Source organism: Dama dama, chromosome 19 (genome assembly GCF_033118175.1).
Source record: "Dama dama isolate Ldn47 chromosome 19, ASM3311817v1, whole genome shotgun sequence".
Taxonomy (NCBI): domain Eukaryota; kingdom Metazoa; phylum Chordata; class Mammalia; order Artiodactyla; family Cervidae; genus Dama; species Dama dama.
In genome coordinates this window covers 73164687-73184966 of record NC_083699.1, presented here as the reverse complement: position 1 = coordinate 73184966, position 20280 = coordinate 73164687, and the positions used below count along the sequence as shown (strand labels likewise).

At 51.5% G+C, this 20280-nt stretch overlaps 1 protein-coding gene across 1 annotated transcript in view; it reads right to left on the bottom strand.

Moving 5' to 3' along the window:
• Window positions 1-15583, bottom strand: part of ITGB2 (integrin subunit beta 2) — a 31118-nt gene extending 15535 nt beyond the window's left edge. The window contains exons 1-3 of the mRNA XM_061167446.1: window positions 15331-15583; window positions 1003-1063; window positions 577-665 (exon numbers count right to left, since the gene is read on the bottom strand). Of these exons, the coding sequence (XP_061023429.1) occupies window positions 577-665; window positions 1003-1060 (147 nt within the window). The 5' untranslated portion in view covers window positions 1061-1063; window positions 15331-15583. The remainder of the gene's footprint in view (window positions 1-576; window positions 666-1002; window positions 1064-15330) is intronic.
• Between the last annotated feature and the right edge of the window lie 4697 nt (window positions 15584-20280).

The window sequence follows — 20280 nt, the reverse complement described above, 5'->3', positions numbered from 1 at the left end:
CAGGAATCTCCAGGAGAAGGGAATGGTCAGGATCTGGGGGGTCCCCAGGGAAGGGGTCCTCCCCAGGAGGAGGTGGAGCTCCCCCACATCCTGGCTATCCTGGGCCTTTGCCTTTTTCCCCAGAAGGTCTTGCAAGTAAAACATGAAGTAAGGAGAGCAGAGAGTTCAGGACTCAGTAGGGAGCTTGCCCACTCCTCCTGGTTCTGGGAGTGGATGCCAGCAGGGATCCAGGGCTGCAGCAGCTCCGCCCACACGTATCTCTCCCTTGTCTGGCCCAGGGTTCCTGCCTCCAGGGCCCAACGGGCTGCACCTGGCCCGACCTAGCGGTTTCACTTAGATCTGCCTCTGCCAGGCTGCCTAGGGACACCGCTGGGTCTGCCTGTCTGTCTGCCTCTCTGACCACACTGTGTCCCTGGGCTGCTCCTGCCCCGCTAGGAAGCAGACTGACGGCGCTCTTGGGGGCCGGCAGTTTCAGAGGCAGAGACGGGGCTCCAGCCCAGGAGGAGGGAAGAGGGGAAGGGCAGGCTGGGCGCGAGGACCGGCAGGGTGGCTGACACCATTCAGTGAGGCTCTTACCAGCTTCTGGCACCAGGCACAGCCGGGGCCCGACTCGATGCAGTCCCGGCAGGTGCTGACCTTGTACTTGGTGCACTCCTGGGACTGGACTGGGAGAGAGAGACAGGCTGGTGAGCCGGTGCTGGTCGACCCCCCTCTCCCAGAGATGGCGGGCCCTCCAAGGGCAGCGATGAGGGGCTGGGGGCTGTGAATGGATGACCAAGCCCGCAGGCAGGGGTGGTGGAGAAGTGGGGCCAATGGGAGGACCAGGAAGCAGGGAGGAAACCAGGGCCCACGGGATGCTGTCTTCAGGAGGGTGGGCCCCAGGTCAGCCCCAGGTAGAGGGGCAGGAGAGGGGCAGAGCAGGGCCCTTCCTGAGCCCCTGTCCAGGAGGGTGCAAGGGTGGGTCCCACTCTGCCTGGGAGGAGCTGCCCCCCTGGGACTCACCAGACTGGAGGGCTAGCAGGCCCACTAGGAGCAGCAGCTGGGGGCACTGGCGCAGCATGTCCTGTGGAGGGAAGGGGCAGTGACACAGCCTCAGACCCCAGACTCTGGGCCTGGAGACGCAGAGCTGGGAGGCCGGGTCCCTGCTGCCGAGGGGTGCTCAGGGCTGGGGTGGGGCCGGCACAGGTCAGCCTCCCCGACCCCCTCACCCAGGCTATGCGACCAGCAGGGGAGGAGGCCTGAGCTGGTCACGTGTGCTGCACTCCGCTGAGCCATCTGGACCTCCAAGAATGAGCAGGGAGTGGGCCTCCTGCCAGCGACACACACGCGCACACACACACACACACACACACAGGTGTGCCCGAGGGGTGGCATGCTCTGGGTCAGGGCCCTGTGTGCCCTTTCTGGCCCTGAGTCCCCAGCGAATTGAGCTGAGCTTGGAGCAGAGAGTTGGTGTGCCCAGGCCTCCTAGCAGGAGGCAGAAGCAGGATTTGGAGAGAAGCGAACTCAGCTTCTGCAGCACCAGGACTGTGCTGCCTGCCTGCTGGACGCCTGCCCCCAGGGCGAGCAAGTGTGACTGGGCAGACCCTGCCCACCCCATCCTCTGCCTGCCTCTTGTTTACAGAGAAGCTGTGGTCTCCCAGGCCTCCCCTGAGTCACAGAACCTGGCAGGAGAATTAATGATCCAAAGGATGTGAATGTGCAGTGACAGGAACAGCAGTTGAGCCGGGAGAACTGGTAAGAATTTAAACAGTAATTCAGCCATGTGGCAGTCACAGAAGCTTTAGTTTATCCCTGAAGTACCTAGATAACAGTCCCTGAGACACATTTCCTAGGTTGTTTTACAGATGCTAAAATCCCCACCAAACGGAAGAAGCTGACTGAATGATGACCATGAACGCCAGGCCCCCAGACCTACTGGATCCTGAGGACTGATAATGTTAACCCCTGTGATCCGGCCCCATTACCTCATCATCAACCAATCAGAGAACTGCACACGGACTGATCGCATACCCTGCTAAGCCCCCTCCCTCCTTTTGCCTTTAAAAATGCTTTGTCGAAATCTTCGAGGCGCTCGGGGATTTTGGGGCCTGAGCCACAGTCTCTTTGCTCGGCCCTGCAGTAAACTTTTCACTGCTCCAAGGTATTTTGGTTTGTTTGACCTCACTGTGCATCGGGCACGTGAGCTTGGGCTGGTGGCCAGCACACAGTCCTGCAGAGCCGTCACCTGCCTTACCTGAGGCCACCAGCTGTAGGCCACTACTATTGCATTTTTCTTATTCCGCACCTGCTGTCCTGAAAAACCCAGCACCTGGAGTGAGGCATGGATGGGGAGTTGGGTCATCAATGATGGTCCTGATGCTCCCGAGGCAAGATGGTGGGGGCGGGGCGGGAGGCTGGTATGCTGGTTCTGGCGCTGGGTCTTGGAGGTGGACGCAGCACCTTCAAATCCACTGCCTGCTGCGCAGGACCCAGCCAGCCGGCCCTGCTCTCAGGGAGATGCCACCCACCCCCTCCCTGGAAGTGCCCCAAGGATCCAGGTCTGGCCCAAAGTGACAGACCTCCTCCAGCTCAGCTTCCAGGAGGGATGGCAGGGCTTCCTGGGCACGTGAGCCCCCAGGTCTGAGAAACCTATAGGTCTACGACCTTTTAATCTGATACCAAGAGAGTGGAGAGGGTGCTGAGAAGCCAGCAAACCAGAGGCAGCAGACAGGAAGTGGGTGTGTTTTATCAAAAACCAAGACCAAACCAAGATGAACAGGCTCGCCCTGAATACCTTGCCCAGTGCACCGCTGATGGTGTTGGCCAGCACGGTGGCCTCGGGGTCCCAGATCTGGGCCTGCAGAGGCTCCGGCCCAAGGTGTGCTTGTGTGGCGGGCCACATGGTCCCTGCTGTGGCCCCTGTTGTGGCCCCTGCTGTGGCCTGTGGGCCCTGAGTGCCCCTGGGGGTGGGTCATGCCCTAGCCTCTGCTCTCGCATAACCTCTGCATGTGTACCAGGGGCTCTGGGAGGAAGAGGACCCCAGGGCGCCCCTGGGAAGTCCCAGTCCTTTTGAATTCCACCCAGCCTCCCCCTGCTGTCTTTTCGGAGGTGACGTTGCTCCCTGGTCCCTGCCAAGGTTACAGTCAGGAGCTAGAAGTGTCAAAATGCAACCGTGGATCCTTCCTGTTCAGGTCAAAAGCAGAACTCATGCCCTGCTCTGGCTTCCAGGGTCACAGAGCAGAGCTGAGGAAGGTTTTGGTTCACTGCACGCCCACCCATTTGTGGAAGCCCGGAGTTGCCGCAGAGTTCTCCTGGTCCCTTCAGGTTCCGTAGCCCGGTGGCCTGTGGGGCCCATGTGTGCCCATGACCTCAGCTGACCAGGGCATTGCCAGATCCAGGTGGCCTCAGGAGAGCACCCCACATCTGAGCCAGAAGTGGCTCCAAGTAGAGGAGGGGAACCCCCCACCCCAAGTGCCACAACCATGCATGCGGCCCGGCAGGGAGGCTATAACCTCAGCTCTCCACGCTTGCTCCTGTGGCCACAGATGGAACCCCAGAGGGTCACGACAGCTGGCAGGGAACCCCCTCCTGGCCTGGGGAAGCTAAGGCCCCTCAGCACCAGGCTGCAGAATGTGCTGCTCACAGCTGGAGCCCCTCCCACACAGGGGGGATGGCGGGGCGGGGGGAGGGGAGCCAATCACAGCTGGAGGGGTGCCCCTGGAGCCCCTGCCACCTGGAGGGAAGGGAGTGCACCTCGGTTAGGCAAGACAACTGCACAGGCCCTGACCTTGACGGCAGGAAGCTAGTGGGAGGGGTCTGTCCCCACAAAGTGTCGTCCCCACTCAAGCATTGGGAGAGCCACTGCCAACGGTTCCATCCTGGCCCCGGTGTCCACAGCCCCTCAGGGACAGGACACCTGGACACACGGCAGCTCTGGGAGCTGAGGGTGGCCAGCCAGGAGCAGGCAGAGGCAGGGCCTGCAGCCAGCCCTGCTCTCAGCTGCAGGCAGAGGTCACAGCACCTGCGCCCTGCAGCCAGGACTGGCTATCAGAGCCTTGATGCCTGAAACCAGCATCATAGGACTTTGCAGACCAGGGCCCCTCTGGGTGCCGATGGCTCAGGTCAGTGTCAGTCCGGGTCCCCCAGCGACACACTCGGCCTCATCTCTCTGTGTGCCTGGAGGGGCCTGGACCAGCTTGAAGAGCCCTCATGTACTTGGGGTGCTGACTCAGCTGGGACAGCTGCAAGAGCAAGGAGGAGAGCGCTCCAGCTGGCCACCCGAGCCCAGGTCTGCAGGGCCTCCCTGATGATGTGCCAGCCCACAGGCTGCACCGCACGCTCCTCAGATCAAAGGGCAGCCCAGCACCAGGACTCGAGGTGCAAAACCCCAAGTCCAGGCAGGTTCAGAAACCCAAGGCCACCCCAACCCCACCACCAACCCCCAACCCACTGCCACCGGCAAGGATTTTGCATCAGTCACCCTTGAGCTTGACCCTGCCTAGCAGGGGGGCGCTGGCGCAACTGAGTACCACCATAGGAAGTGGTTCATCCGGAGACCCTGGGCGCCCTGAGGATCACCCTTCACAGTGGACAGAGCTCTGAGCTTCAGGGACCGAGACTCAGAAGAAAAACTGAATCTCTTCCTTTTAAACCCCACACACGCCACAACACCCCATAGTTCACATTTGGTAAAAGACAAGAAAAAGAGGAAACACGAAGAAAAGTTTGAGCAAGAGGCAGTGAGACGCCCACATCCGAAGCAGGGTGAGCTGATGTTAGATCAGCTTCCCGTCAAAGACAAAGGCTCTGCCAAAGTGCAGACCCCCAGATGAGGCCCCTCTGACTGCCATCAGAGCCTGCCTTTGACCAAGGTCAGGCCATAAACCCGGAGGCATGGCCAGTAAGTGACGAGGAACAGAAGTGTTCTGGGGAGGAGGTTACAAGAGGAGAAGGCAGAGTCCAGAATTCATCCTGGGAGGTGAGGATTCAAGCCTCTTTCACGTAGAAAAAGTGTTTGCATCAACCTTTAAACAGGTATCAACCTTTTAAACCAAAAAGACAAAGTTAAGAGTTAGCTGTGTCTGCTTTATGTAGAGAAAAGAAAGAATTGGACAGAAGCTGGTTGCAGCAGAGGCTGGAACCCCCACCCCCACTCCAGGATGTAGAGTTTCAGACAGACCATGGAAGAGGGAACCGAGGAAGAAACAATCCACCGATTCTCCAGTCTCACACATTCTCAGGCCCGTGAAAATCCACCACACACGTTCACCACTGCTCAGTTCACTGTCCGTGGCAGAAATTTTAAGGGCCATGGTTTCTGGCCAAATGGAAAAACAAATTGATGCCCCCCAACACGCACTTGCTAATTGGAACCTTTAAGGCGCTCTGCTCAATATCGCTTAAGTCCAAGAGGAAATCAAGTTTAATGTTTACAGACACGTCAGAAAGGAGAGAGGACAGTATTCACAGATCCACACGGTGACAACCTCTGTCCCCGCGGAGACAGACGCCCAAGGGCCTAGGTGGCTTTGTGCTGGATGAGAAGGAGTGAAGTGAGTCATCACAGACACCTGCAGGACAGAGAGCGCGAGGGGAGAGCGAGAGCCAAGGGCTCGGGAAGCAAGGTCAGGGAGGTTGGAAACAGACAACAGAAGAAGCTGGAGAGTCTGATGACAAACACAAAAGCTAAAATTGATAAAGACACTGAAACCCACCCGTTTCTTTGGAAAAAGCCATCCAGGTCATCTGAAAGAGAGTGTGTGTGGCAGTTGCCAGGGAGCTTAGAAAGGGAAGGGGCATGGCGGCTGCCAGCTGGGCAGTGGCCAGCTGAAACTCATCTAGAAAGCTTTGGGACAGAGTCGGTGCTGTCCTGGCCCTCAGATCAGCAGCCAGGAGAGAGAAGTGAGCGGCAGGACTCTGGCCTTGGAAGGTGCAGGGCAGAGCACGTTCCTGGGGAGACGTGCCCCCTTCACATCCCGGGCCAGGTCAACCCAGGTGCAGGAAATGAAATGATTAAAGGAATGAGAGACTCTGTATTTCAGAGTAAGGATGCTGAGCATAAAAACTAAGGGAGAAACTGTTAAGGAGATAGACTCTAAGATGAAAACCCTAATTTGAAAAGACACATCCCAATTGTTTATTACAGTGCTGTTTACAGTAGCCAGGACATGGAAGCAACGTAAATGTCCATCAATAGAGGAATGGATAAAGAAGATTTGGTACATATATACGATGGAATATTACTCAGCCAGGAGAAAAGATTGCCTGGAGAAATGTCAATGACCTCGGATATGCAGTTGATACCACCCTTATGCAGAAAGTGAAGAGGAACTAAAGAGCCTCTTGATGAAGGTGAAAGAGGAGAGTAAAAAAGCTGGCTTAAAACACCATTCAAAAAACTAAGATCATGGTATCTGGTCCCATCACTTCATGGCATATAGATGGGGAAACAATAGAAACAGTGACAGACTTTATTTTTTGGGGGCTCCAAAATCACTGCAAATGGTGACTGCAGCCATGAAATTAAAAGACAAATGTTCTTGGAAGAAAAGCTATGACCAACCTAGACAGCACATTAAAAAGCAGAGACATTACTTTGCCAACAAAGGTCCATATGGTCAAAGCTATGGTTTTTCCAGTATTCATGTATGCATGTGAGAGTTGGACCATCAAGAAGGCTGAGAGCTGAAGAAATGATGCTTTTGAACTGTGGTATTGGAGAACACTCTTGAGAGTCCCTTGGACTGCAAGGAGATCAAACTAGTCAATCCTAAAGGAAATCAATCCTGAATATTCATTGGAAGGACTGATGCTGAAGCTGGAGCTACAATACTTTGGCCATCTAACGCAAAGAACTGACTCATTAGAAAAGACCCTGACGCTGAGAAAGATAGAAGGCAGGAAGGGAAGGGGATGACAGAGGATGAGACGGTTGGATGGCATCACTGACTCACTGAACATGAGTTTGAGCAAGCTCCGGGAGATGGTGAAGGCATGGAAGCCTGTTGTGCTGCAGTCCATGGGGTCACAAAGAATCAGACCCAACTGAGTGACTGAACATTACTCAGCTGTAAAAAGGATGATATAATGCCATTTGCAGCAATGTGGATAGACCTAGAGATTGTCATTTGAGTGAAGTAAGTCAAAAAGAGAAAGACAAATGATATGAAACTGTATCGTATCGCTTCTATGTAGAATCTGAAAATTGGTACAAATGAATTAATTTACAAAACAGAAACATATTCACAGACATAGAAAACAAACGTCTGGTTACCAAAGGGGAGAGAGTGGGAAAGGATAAATTAGGAGTTTGGGATCAACATCTACACACTACTATATATAAAATAGATAAATAACAAGGACCCACTGTAGAGCACAGGGAAGGGAACCATAATCAGTGTCTGTAATAACCTATAACCTATAACGGGAAGAAGGAAATGGCAACCCTCTCCAGGATTGTAGCCTGGAGAACCCCATGGACAGAGAAGCCTGGCAAGCTAAGGTCCACAGGGTTGCACAGGGTTGGACATGGCTGAAGCAACTTAGCACGCACGCATAATAGAAAAGAAACTGAAAAAGGATGTGTACACATATTAATATATATATAAACAAATCAACTTGCTGTGCACCTTAAACAGTGTAAATCAACTACACTTCAAAAGATTAAATAAAAAAGAAGACTGACTCTAAAAACAAAGTTTGTAGAAAAAAATTGAGTAGATGAAAACATTCAGTATTTGTCTCATGCAGAAGGCGAATGGTAATTTTTGTGTCTAAGGAAATCTCAGGAATGAAAGCAAAAAGGCAAATACCCCATAGAAAAGTCTCTTGTAAAAACAAAATTCAGAAGAAAAGAAATGAAACTTGTGCCTGAGGATCCAGTGTATAACATGGTGATTATAGTTGATAAAACTGTATTATAAATGATTCAAACTAGCTCACTTGCTAAGAGAACAGAACTTAAGTATTCTCATTAAAAAAAAAGATAAATATGTGAGGTGTGATGGATGTGTTCATTCTTGATGGTGAGAATTCTTTCACAACATATACATATAGCAAATCATCATGTTGTATGCTTTAAATATATTACAATTTCATGTGTTAATTGTACCTCAATAAAGCTGAAGATTTTTAAAATGTCAATACAATAATTAAACATTTTCCAAACAATCAGTCCTTCTTACACGACTACAATGTGTTCAATGCCTAGAAGCAGCTTTTCCAAATGAATCCATCAATAAACATAAAACATAAAATGAATTGCTCTACTGTTTCCAGACACCCTGTCTAGGCCAGACCACCCTAGGACAGATGATGATGTTAGTTTGGGTCCAATTCAGGACTACATAATATGGAGTTACATCTTAGGTGATGTCCCCTCAGGCAACTTGAAGCTTTCCAGGGTCAAAGAAGCCCTGCCAAAACCTAAAATCAATAGGGCCATTTAAATGATGACATCCCCAGTGGGTAAAGATATTTGATTCCACACATCAACAGCATGAGCTACTGTCCTGGGCATTCATCAATAGGTCTAAGATCCCATTAAAGCTCTTTAATTTCTGCTTAGTGGTATTAGGATTTAATTGATGGCAAAGACACCGCTTGCCACTAAGCAATGATGTTGTGGCAATTAGTAGAAAATGTCTTACACATAGGCCTTTCCAGATATGCCAAGTAATTCTACTGGCCACATTTATGGGCTTGGAAGTCCACTTCGACTCTATAGCAGGCCTTTCTGGCTCTGCGAGACCATCATCCACATCTCATCTTCTTTTACCAGCAACCCAATTTTCCTTTCAGAAGCTATCCACCCCTATTGTTGGCTTATGATATTCAGGAGGGACTGAATCCACTTACAGCTTCAAGAATAGGCTCATGACCTAGATCTGGTCAATCACCTTCGATCAGTGCCAGTAAGATGGAAACTTTGAACTTTCACTAGAACTATTAGAAATACAAACTTTACTGTATCCTACTGGAATTATTGAACTGGTTGCATGGAATATGTTCCTGGGAGCCCTCTTGTCATTAGGCGAGACACTGCCTTAGAGAAAACAATGGATAGGTCATTGATGTTCTAGATCCAGCGATTCTAGATGTCATTTGTCAGTGTTTTTTTTCCAATATATAAGCCAATAAAATACCTTTTTTATTTAAAAAAAAAAAGAATGAAACTTGTTATCAAACATTTGAAAAGGCTGCTCTGGATGATAATCAGGTATTCTAATCAAAATACCTAGATTCTTGGTCTAGTTATCAAACTGGACACTGTTTTTAACAACTGTGATACTCACGAGTTAGACCTACACAGCGTGAAAATGTGTGAACGGTGAGTCCAGTTCAATTTTTTCAATAAAATGTAGCTGTGTGAAAAAAAAGTAAGTGAAAAATAACCAAACTAGGCCCTGTTTCTGCTGGATGGTAGCACTGTAAGTGTTTTTAATTTTTTTCATTATCCCGGTTTGTATTTTTCAAAACTTCTACAATAAACATATAAACTGATTTTAAAAAATTCACACATTTAAGAAAATTTCAGTTCCATGGTGGTCGATGCATTGCTTTGAAATGTCTCTGGATTCCCAAAGTGGTCAGTTTTTCTGTCCCCAGTGAGGACAGAGGGCAGTCCTCAGTCCACAGACTGAGGGCAAGTGACTCTCTGCTGGGATGCCGGCTCCCAACTCGGTCACTCATTCACTCATTCTCAGAACAAGTGCTACCTGTCTGGTCTCTGGCACTGTTCTCAATCCTAGAATTTTGACTTCTGCCAAGGCCTTGTGGCACGCCACACCCCTGTCCCTCCCCCAAACTCCCATCACCCTGAAACCCTCACCACTGCAAAGCCAATGCACAGCTACATCCATGCTGTTTATAAAACAAATTGGGGACTTCCCTGGTGGTCCAGTGGCTAAGAATCTGTGCTCCCAATGCAGGGGGCCCGGGTTCAATCCCTGGTCAGGAAACTAGACCCCACATGCCACAACTAAGAGTTTGCTTGCCTCAACTAAGAACTGGCATGGCAAAATAAAAATAAATATTAAAAAAAAAAAAAAACGAATTGGTGGATTTTCATCACTAGGTATTCAACAAGGGCCTCCAGAACACTGTTGAATGGTTCCAACTCACAACTAATTATAAAGTGTTTACTTTTTGTCTTTTGTAACCATATATAAATAAACATGTTTACAAAGTAAAAAAATAGATTGGTGGAAGCACTGGTCCCACTAAGCTTTCTTTCTGTGTGTCCCAGCCCTTGGAGCATTGGAAGAGGATGCATGCCCCATGTTTGGGGAGGCCCCTCAGGCAGGAACCCTGGCCCCACTGAGGTCTCGCCCCTCAAGGAGGCTGGCCTCAGTCCCTGACTTTACTCCTCATCCAGCCAGGGAACACTTCCAGCTACTCCTAGCTACAGCCCAGGGCACAACTCCCCCAGATGACCCTCCCCTGAAAGCTTTCAGAGTGGTGGAATCAGACCGCATGGGTGTGAAGGTCTCTGCATCGCAGGCTGGCCAGTTCTGAGCACCCAGGAATCTGACCCCATATTGTGTGCTCTGTGGTGACCCCTGGGCAGAAGGTGGAGGCCATGAAGGCCTGGGCCACAGCGACCTGACCACGGCAGACCCGGCCAGTCCTCAGGGGGAGCCTCAGGCAGCGGGCATGGTCCCTGCCTGGACAGCCACCCAGGACCCCAGGTCCCAGAGGACCAGGGCTGGGTGATGCCCACAGCAGCCTCCCTGCGGGCCTGGCTGCCACTGACACCCACAGCCTTGATTCACCAGCAGCTCCCTAGCGTGGGGAGGCCAGACCTGCTCCCATTCCTAGGGATGGGGGGCCAGACCTACTACCCATTCCCAGAGGTGCGGGAACCAGACCTGCTCCCATTCCCAGGGGTGGGGGGCCAGACCTACTATCCATTCCCAGAGGTGGGGGAACCAGACCTGCTCCCATTTCTAGGGGTGGGGGAACCAGACCTGCTCCCCATTCCCAGAGGTGCGGGAACCAGACCTGCTTCCATTCCCAGGAGTGGGGGACCAGACCTGCTCTCATTCCTAGGGGTGGGGAGCCAGACCTGCTCCAGTTCTCCCAGGGGTGGGGACGGTGGCTCTGAGGGTCCCTAAGCCCCACAGCCAGGACAGACGCCAGGCCTGGGGCCCCCATCAGCCTGACCCCAGGGTTGACATGCCCAAGTCTATGCCCAGTGCCAAGTGACTGTGGACAGGTCACAGTGACTTCCCCTTTTGGACCTTGGTTTCCTCCCAGTCACAGAGAGCCAGGGGCGCTGTAAGCATGAGTCTCACGTGCCAAGTCCACGGGCCCAAGGACCCAGATGTTTGCTCAAACTCTGCTCTGAATGTGGCTGCAAAGATGTCTCTTAGATGGAGTCAACATTGAATCAGTGGACTCTGGGTAAAGCAGATTGCCCTCAATGCTGTGGTTGGGCCTCATCCCACCAGTTGAAGGCCTTAAAGGAAAGACGGTGTCCCCCAGGAGGAGAGACCTCTGCCTCTGGACGGCCTGGAACTCCAGCTGTAGCATCAGGTCTCTGCGGGTTCTCCAGCCTGTCCTGCAGACTTGCGGTCTGCCAGCCTCCATAGTTTCACAGGTCAGCTCCACCAAATCAACCTGTCTGTACATATACACGCAAACACGAGCACATGTCCCATTGGCTCTGTCTCTCTGCGGAGCCCACACTTCATAGCTCCCAGGAGAAGCACCCCGGTTTCAGGGAAGCTGCTGGAGGCAATTTTTGACACCACTTCCAGGTAGGTGGGCACAGCTATGCCTTCCTGCTCTGTGTGTTTCAGAAGCAGCAAGGGTGCCTGGCTCCCACATCTCTCTGCCCCCAGCAGAGCCCTGCAGTGGTGGCACTCCAGCCCCGAGTCCATATGCATGGTTGCAGACCTGGCCTCATGGGGTGCCATGCTGAACAGGGATCATGCCAGGGCTCATGTGGAAGCTTGGGTCTGCTGGCTTCCTGGCATCCTCAGCCCTGCTGCTCGACTGCTGGGATGGTGAGCAGCCTGGACAGACCTGGCTATTGCGGGGGGCGGGGGGGGTGGTCCCTGGAACAAGCAGGAAGGCCTGCCCAGGTCACAGACTGGCAGCTTGGGGACTTGATTGCACCTGCTGCGTCACCAAGATGCCCACTCACCAGTGGTGGGAGCGATTGGAAACCCCAGGCCCGCCCTAGGGCTGCCCTCTGCACAGCCTGCCCTGCCCAGGGTCGGGGGGTGAGTGGGGGAAGGTGGGGGAGGGAGAGGTAGGGGAGGTGGGGGAGGGGAAGGCGGGGGACATAGCTCTTTCTGAACAGCCCAGGTTCCCTGCCCACTGCGGTAGCTGGACATGGACTCCATCAGCCTGACCATGACCCCATGTCCAGGGACAGGCCCCCAGAGGCCAGGCGGGTGACAGGTGGCAGCACAGCTGGGACAGGTGGGGTCTCGGCCCCCCAGGGCCCCTGGGGCTTGGCCCCCACCCCGTTGGCCACTTGCTCAGTAGGGGCAGGGGGTTTGGGGGGCGCCTCCTTCAGACCTCAGCTCCTGGCTCAGGTGGGATTGGGTGAGATGACGACAGAACCCACAGCCCATTTTAGGTCCTTTTTGGGGAAAAGGGAAATGGACAAGGACTACATTAGTATTGCAGCCCCGCCCACCTGTGGTGTCACTGGGACTTCACTGTTCCCAGAACTGGCATTCTCAGCTGGCCCTGCCGCCCACGGGGGCACAGTCACTAGCTCCTGGTAGCTGCCCCCGTGATGTTGGCTCCAGAGGGACAGAGGGACAGGCGCAGTGACGGGGTGCAGGCTACTGGGCCCCGCCCCACACGCCTTCCAGAGCAGCGGGGCCAGAGCCATGCGGGGCCACCTTGGGCTCCACGCTGCCCCGCCCACGGGGTGAAGACCTCGTCACAGTCCAGTAACCAGCCAGACGTGGCTCTGAGCTGAACCTGCGGGGCCCTAGGGACACAGGCCAGCCTTGCCCACAGGCCCACATCGCCACCTCCCAGGGAAGTGATTTTTGAATCACAATTCAATGAGATAGTCAGCTGGAGTGTAAACTACTGGCCCATTTCACAGATGGGAGGCCAAGCAGCCAGCCTGTCCCCCACCCGTCCGGCCAGTGTGTGGGGGGGCCTCTCCCATCCCCTGAACAGCGGTGCCCCCTCTGCTGAGCTTCTGAGAGGCCCCTGATTGCCTGGGGTATCTCCCCTCAGAAACCTCCAGGAGCTGACTGTGACCTGCCCCGGGGCTGCACTGGCTCGGCCTAAGCCGACAGCTGTGGGCAGGCAAGTTCATGCGGATTTCAGCTGAGAAACCCGAGGCCAGCTGAGCCCCCAGGAAATACCTCGATTTAGCCCCGTCGGGACAAATCCCAGGGCAGTCAAGAGTCCCCTCTCCCAGGGGGACAGGCCTCCAAGGGCCTGGTTGTGGGAGATTTAGGTCACACACCTAATGACCCCTAAAACTTAACTGTCTCCCTGCATTTTCACATCGCTAGGCCAGAACTCATGAGCCTTCTGGACCCTGGGGGAAAACGCAGACCTGCCTTCAACACGATGTACCGTGGACACACACACACAGACACACACACACACAGACACACAATGTAGCATGGACACCCAGACACCCAGACACACACACACAGACACCCAGACACACAGACACCCACACACAGACACACAAAGACACAATGCATGGTGGACATACACACACATACAGACACACACACACACAATGTGCCATGGACACCCAGACACACAGTCACACAAAGACACAGACACACAAAGACACAATGCATGGTGGACATACACACATACATAGACACACAGATACACACACAGACACACACATAGACACACACACACACAATGTACCACGGACACCCAGACACACAGTCACACAAAGAAACAGACACACACACACACAATGCGTGGTGGACATACACACACACACAGACACACAGATACACACACACACAAACACACACATAGACACAAACTCACACAGATACAAACATACACACACAGACACACACAATGTACCACAGACACCCAGACACACACAGTCACACACACACAGACACAAACACACAGTGCATGGTGGACATACACACACACAGAGACACACAGACACACACAGACACACACAGAGACACTCACATAGACATGAACACACACAGATACAGACACACACAGAGATACACACATAGACACACAGACACACAGTCACACACACACAGACACACAGAAACATACACAGACACACATACAGACACACAGACACATACACAGACACACACATAGACACGAACACACACAGATACAAACACACAATGCATGGTGGACATACACACAGACACACAGAATGTACCATGGACACACACACAGACATAGACACACAGACACACACACAGACACAGATGCACACAGAGACACACACACAGACACACACACACACAATGTACCATGGACACTCAGACACACAGTCACACAAAGACACACACACAGATACACAGACACATACACAGACACACACATAGACACGAACACACACAGATACAAACATACACAGACACACACAATGCACCGTGGACACACACAGAGACACAAACACACACAGACACACACACAATGCACCTGGATACACATAGAGACACACACACACTCAGAGGTACCACACACACGCAGACACACACAAAGTACTGTGGACACACATATACCCACAGACACACACACAAAACACACCGTGGACACACAGACACATACCTACTCAGAGGTACCCCCCACCCCCACACACACGGAGGGGCTCTGCTGGAGAACAGACCTGCCCGGCCAACCATGGAAGCATGAACAGAGGATGGGGACACGCCAGGGCAGGAAGAAGAAGGCACAGGGCAGGGTGAGGAGGGGGAGGCCCAGGAACCCTCCTGCAGAGCCTGGCCGCACCGACCCCATACCCCCCAGAGGGGCCTGGTCTGCCTCCAGCCTCCTTCTGGCTCGTGGGGCCTCATGGCCCCCACATCGGGGGCTCAGCAAGTGCCTGGGCCTTGCTGAGAGACTCCCACGGCGGGGCCGAGGCTGAGGTCTGAGCACATCCTTCCGCCATGCTGGTCCCATCCCCTTGGTTACATGCCTCCCAGCAGCCAGTAGCTCTGCAGCAGTGGGCTCAGCACTTCTTCTTGCGGGGTCTCAGCTCAAGGGGCCTGGAGCGGACAACAGGGGCCACCAGGGCCCCCACAGCCTGGGCTCCTCGGAGCTGCTTCCCTTGGGAAAGACAGCAGCCAGGGCCTCAAGGCTGAGCAGTTCCCCTTCAGAGAAGCTAGCCCGGGCGCAGAGGAGCCTCTGTCCACTCACCCACTGGATGCCCTGGAGACCTCGGCAGGGACGTCCCGGCTGAACTGGCAGGGGCTTCGGCTCTGCTCTTCACCAGGCTGGTGCTTCGCGGGTCTGGGAAGACACTGGCCACTGGAGACCCCACTGGTGAAGGCGCGATGCTTCCTGTTCTAAGTCAGCAACTTGGAGGAAGTAGTTACATGTGGTTGATTACACCACATGGGGCCCATCATCCAGCCCCGGCCCCTTTGCCTACACAGCTCCAGCCTGAGGGCTGTCAGAGGAACAACCACAGGAGACGTCCATTATACTTGCTCAGGGCAGGAAGCGGAACAGGGTGGGGTCAGATGGAGCGGGAGCAGGGCCCCTGGCAGCACCACCTGTGCCCTCAGGGGATGGGGAACCCTGGAGGGCAGGGCTCAGGAATTTGCACTCCTGGAAGGGAGAGCCTGCAGACTGCGCACACCTACCAAAGAAGCAGCAGACAGGCACAGAGGATCCTAACTTGTATCACAGAAATGGAAAAGCATCACAGGGCCCAAATGGCAGAATTGAGAAGGTGGAGAGCAAATCAGTGGGCAGGCTGTGGGATCAACTGGGGGGACAAAGGAACAGGGCAGAGGACAGAGGAGTTCCAGGTGAGAACAAGAGGGGAGAGACTCGATCAACAGGGAAAAAGCTCCAGATCCAAGACAAAGAGAGAGAGAATCCAGATGAAGGGGCTGCTGCTTGGCTTGGGAGGAAGGAAAAAGGTCCCCAAACTGGGTAACATATGATGTTATCACAGAATGTTAATGATAGAAAACAGTACAGATTCAGAGAGACAGAGCATACAGGAGGAAGGGGAGGATTAGGATGAGGAGGAAGAGAGGAGGAGAGGAGACACGGACTGATTACATCCCTAAAGAAACAGAAAGCAGAGTCTTCAGATGAACCAAGTCTCACATACATAAACCACCCTTAACTCTGTTTGGAAGATGCAATCTCAAAGACAGAGAGATGAAGAAATCCAAGAGAAATAGAAGGGTGGGTGTGGGGGCAACAGTAACCAAAGAAATAAGTAAAAATTATTAAGCCTAAGTAACTGTTGATTTTAAACTAATGATAGGAAACATTTAACTTTAATATTTTAATTTAATATTTAATTTTAATAATACATTGTGATTTGTAGTTCAGTTGCTAAATCATATCCGACTCTTTGTGAATGCACGGACTGAAGCACAACAGGCTTCCCTGTCCTTCACCATCTCCCAGAGCTTGCTCAAACTCACATCCATTGAGTCAGTGATGCCATCCAACCATCTCATCCTCTGTTACCCACTTCTCCTGCCCTCAATCTTTCCCAGCATCAGGGTCTTTTCCAATGTGTCGGCTCTTCACATCAGGTGGCCAAAGTACTGGAGCTTCAGCTTCAACATCAGTCCTTTCAATGAATATCCAGAGTTGATTTCCTTTAGGATTGACTGGTTTGATCTCCTTGCTGTCCAAGGGACTTTCAAGACTCTTCTCCAGAATCACAATTTGAAAGCATCAATTTTTTGGTGCTCAGATAGGAAACATTTAATTTTACATGTGGTAACTATTAAAACTCTTCTAAAGAAGAGAAATAGGCAGGTCTTCCCTGGTGGTCCAGTCCAATCCTTAATAACCTGCCTGCCAATGCAGGGGACATGGGTTCGATTCCTGCTTGGGGAACTAAGATCCCATATGCTATGGAGCAATTAAGCCTGAGCACCGCAACTACTGAACCTGTGCACCCTGGAGCCTGTGCTCCACAACAAGAGAAGCCACTGCAGTGAGAAGCCTGCACGTCACAACTAGAGAAAGCCCACGTGCAGCAACAAAGACCCAGTGAGGCCAAAAGTCAATAAAATAAGTAAGTAAATATTTTTTAAAAAGAATAGAAATAGGAAGTACCCAGCTGAAGAAGAAGGAAATATGAGAGAAAAAAATTTTTTAAGGCAGGAGCAATAGAACAACAAGAAAGGATTGTGAACTAAGAGCACACAGTAAGACTTCAGGAATGGTTTCAAAAATTCCAGAGAACCCAGAGTTCCAGGGTTGCAGCACCTGTGAACAGGCCACTCTCTCCCTCTTCAAATAAAGTCTTAGTGACTTTTTTTCTTTAAAAAATAACAAGTTCCAATTAGATGTCTTCTGTAAATGGAACTTCCTCTTTATGGAACTATTCCAGAAAATACGACAAAAAAGGAAGGAGAGACTGAGAATGTCCCTGTGTCATGCCTACTGGTTTCTCACCAGATGCAGCAGTGACTGTCCCTGGCGGTGACCCCACAGAGACACGCCAGTCACAAAGACACCCCTGCCGCTCACAGACGTGTCACCTGCTGCCCTAGGCCTTGGAAAACGTAGCAACACACATTAAGATAATCATAAAGTAAATAAAATAATTGATGTTGAAGCTGAAACTCCAATACTTTGGCCATCTGATGCGAAGAACTGACTCACTGGAAAAGACCCTGATGCTGGGAAAGATTGAGGGCGGGAGGAGAAGGGGACGACAGAGGATGAGATGGTTGGATGGCATCACCGACTCAATGGACGTGAGTTTGGGTAAACTCCGGGAGTTGGTGATGGACAGGGAGGCCTGGCATGCTGCAGTCCATGGGGTCACAAAGAGTTGGACATGACTAAGTGACAGAACTGAACTGAACTGAAATAAAATAAAAATAACAGTGTTTACTCTTGAACCCAAATCACATCAACACTTTATCTCTTGGGTGGGAACAAGGAGGAGAGGACTGGACTAGTGGGCGTGGCAGGGATGAGTGAGCACCTTTGAGGCTGGAGAGAATCCCCCAGGACCAAGAGCAGGTTGCTTGAGAGAAGAGTAGGTGTGGGAACCCCAAGACAAGAGACTGGAGAGACAGGAGCCGTTTACCACGCCTGGACCACAGGATATTCACAAACTACTGTCAACAGCTTTAAGTGTGTTAAAGGTTCCGTGATTATCCTAAAGAATCATCACCTTTTAGAGTCCCAAGTTAAGATATTTGCACAGGATGTTTCGGGTTTGCTTCCGAACAATCAGGAGTGGGGTAGGTGGGAGAGAGGGGGCAGGGATGTAAATAAGACAAGATTAGCCGAGAATTGATCATTGTTGAAGCAGATGCTGAGGACACATGGGTTCATTAAACTGTCTGGTCTATTTTTATATGTGTGAAATTTTCTGTAGTAAAATTTTTTAAGTCTAAAAAGAAGCATAAAGTTGCCTAATGGGGGTAGAGGTTCAGTTTTGCAAAATGAAAAAGTATTAAAGTATGGCTCTGGAGCTGTCTGTATCCACATGAGATGCCCAAAACCATAACACTGAGGTTATATTTAACAACAAACTGCAGGAGAAGTCTTCCTACTACACCACACACATTTGCTACGATCCCGGGAAAAAATACCCACACACTCAGGAACCCACATGCAGGGCAGTGGCTGCCTCTGCAGGTGAGAAGGCAGTGGTCCTGGAAGATGGATGCAGAGGGCTTCAGTTTTGTGTTTTAAAGTTTTATGAAGAAGAAAGAAGAAAACTTCTGGGCACAGTAAAGCAAAATATTAAGATCTGATTAAGCTGGATGGTGGGTATATGGGTGTTGATTATGCTGATCTCCACACTTGTTTATAGTCTCGAAATAATTTATTTTATTTTTTAATGAGCATTTTTAAAACACAAATTTTATTTATTATTTTTACAGTATTTATTATTGTTTACAGTTGGCCATACTGGGACTGGCCATACTGGGAAGTCCATACTGGACTTCCCCAACCAGGATTGAATCCTCTCCCCGCTGCATTGAAAGATGGAATCTTAACCATTGGACCACCAGGGAAGTCTCCAAATAATTTTTCTTTTTTTTTTCTTTCTAAAGGAACTAACAGGGAGTGACTGCAAATGAGCATGGAGATCTTTTGAGGGTAAGGGAAATACTTTAAAAATGGACTGTGGTGGTGAGCGAATAAATTTGCAAATCCAGCTAAAATTCATTATCATTAAATCATACACTTAATATGAGTGGTATTGGTTTGCAAACTCTGTCTTAATGCAGCTGTAAAAAATGAATTTAGATTAAGAATAAGAAAAAAGGGCCAGTAGCTTCCAGTCCCAGCTGAGACAGAGTAAGCCCACCCCACTCCATCTCTACAGTGACCACAGCTGAAAATATCACACGTGATAAGATGGAGCAACTTTCCAGACAGACTTGGGGAAGAAATCAAAACCTGGTGAAAGGCTGATTTCCTTGCAGATGTCTCCCATACCCACGGATTAGATTCAAGGTAACTTGAACCCCAGGAGAGACAGGAGGCACGGCCAAGAGAACCCCTCCTTTGGTCAGTGGGCTAGGAGGAGCAATGCCCTGAAAGACAGAGTGAAAGAGATGCCCTGCTTCTTTTTCCTAGTCTTGCCCTAGAGGCAAATTCCTGTCCCAATGCTGCACGCCCAGGATGGTGGTAGTGGTAGCAGCAGCTACAGCAGCAAGTGTAGCTGATCACTTGGACCCAAAGGTGACCCAGCCACAGAAAGCAGGAGGCACACCAGTGCAGGAGGCTGAAGCTCCTGCCTTATAGCCAGAGGCCAGGAAAGGAAGCCTCAGGAAGCCGGAGAGCTTGGGGGAAATTAATAAGAAGATCAAGAAGGAGAACACATAAAGCTTCACATGAAGTTCCAGACTCAACTCTGGGCTGGAAATGTATGGAAATGACCCCAAAGGGCAAGTCAAAGCCTTTGAGAGTTGAATCATGGTGTAGATAGACCACTGTCAAGGTTGAAAACTGGACCAGGGGGTGCAGATGTGAAGTGGATTCAAATAGCACTGCAGAGACTCTGAAAAGTAAACTCACACTGGAACCACACCCCACAGGAGGCAGATCTGAACTTGTGGTCTAACCCAACTAGGCTGATGGGTGGGGTGGGGGCAGGGTTGGGGGAAGAGCAACATCAGAGAACACTGGAGAAAATTT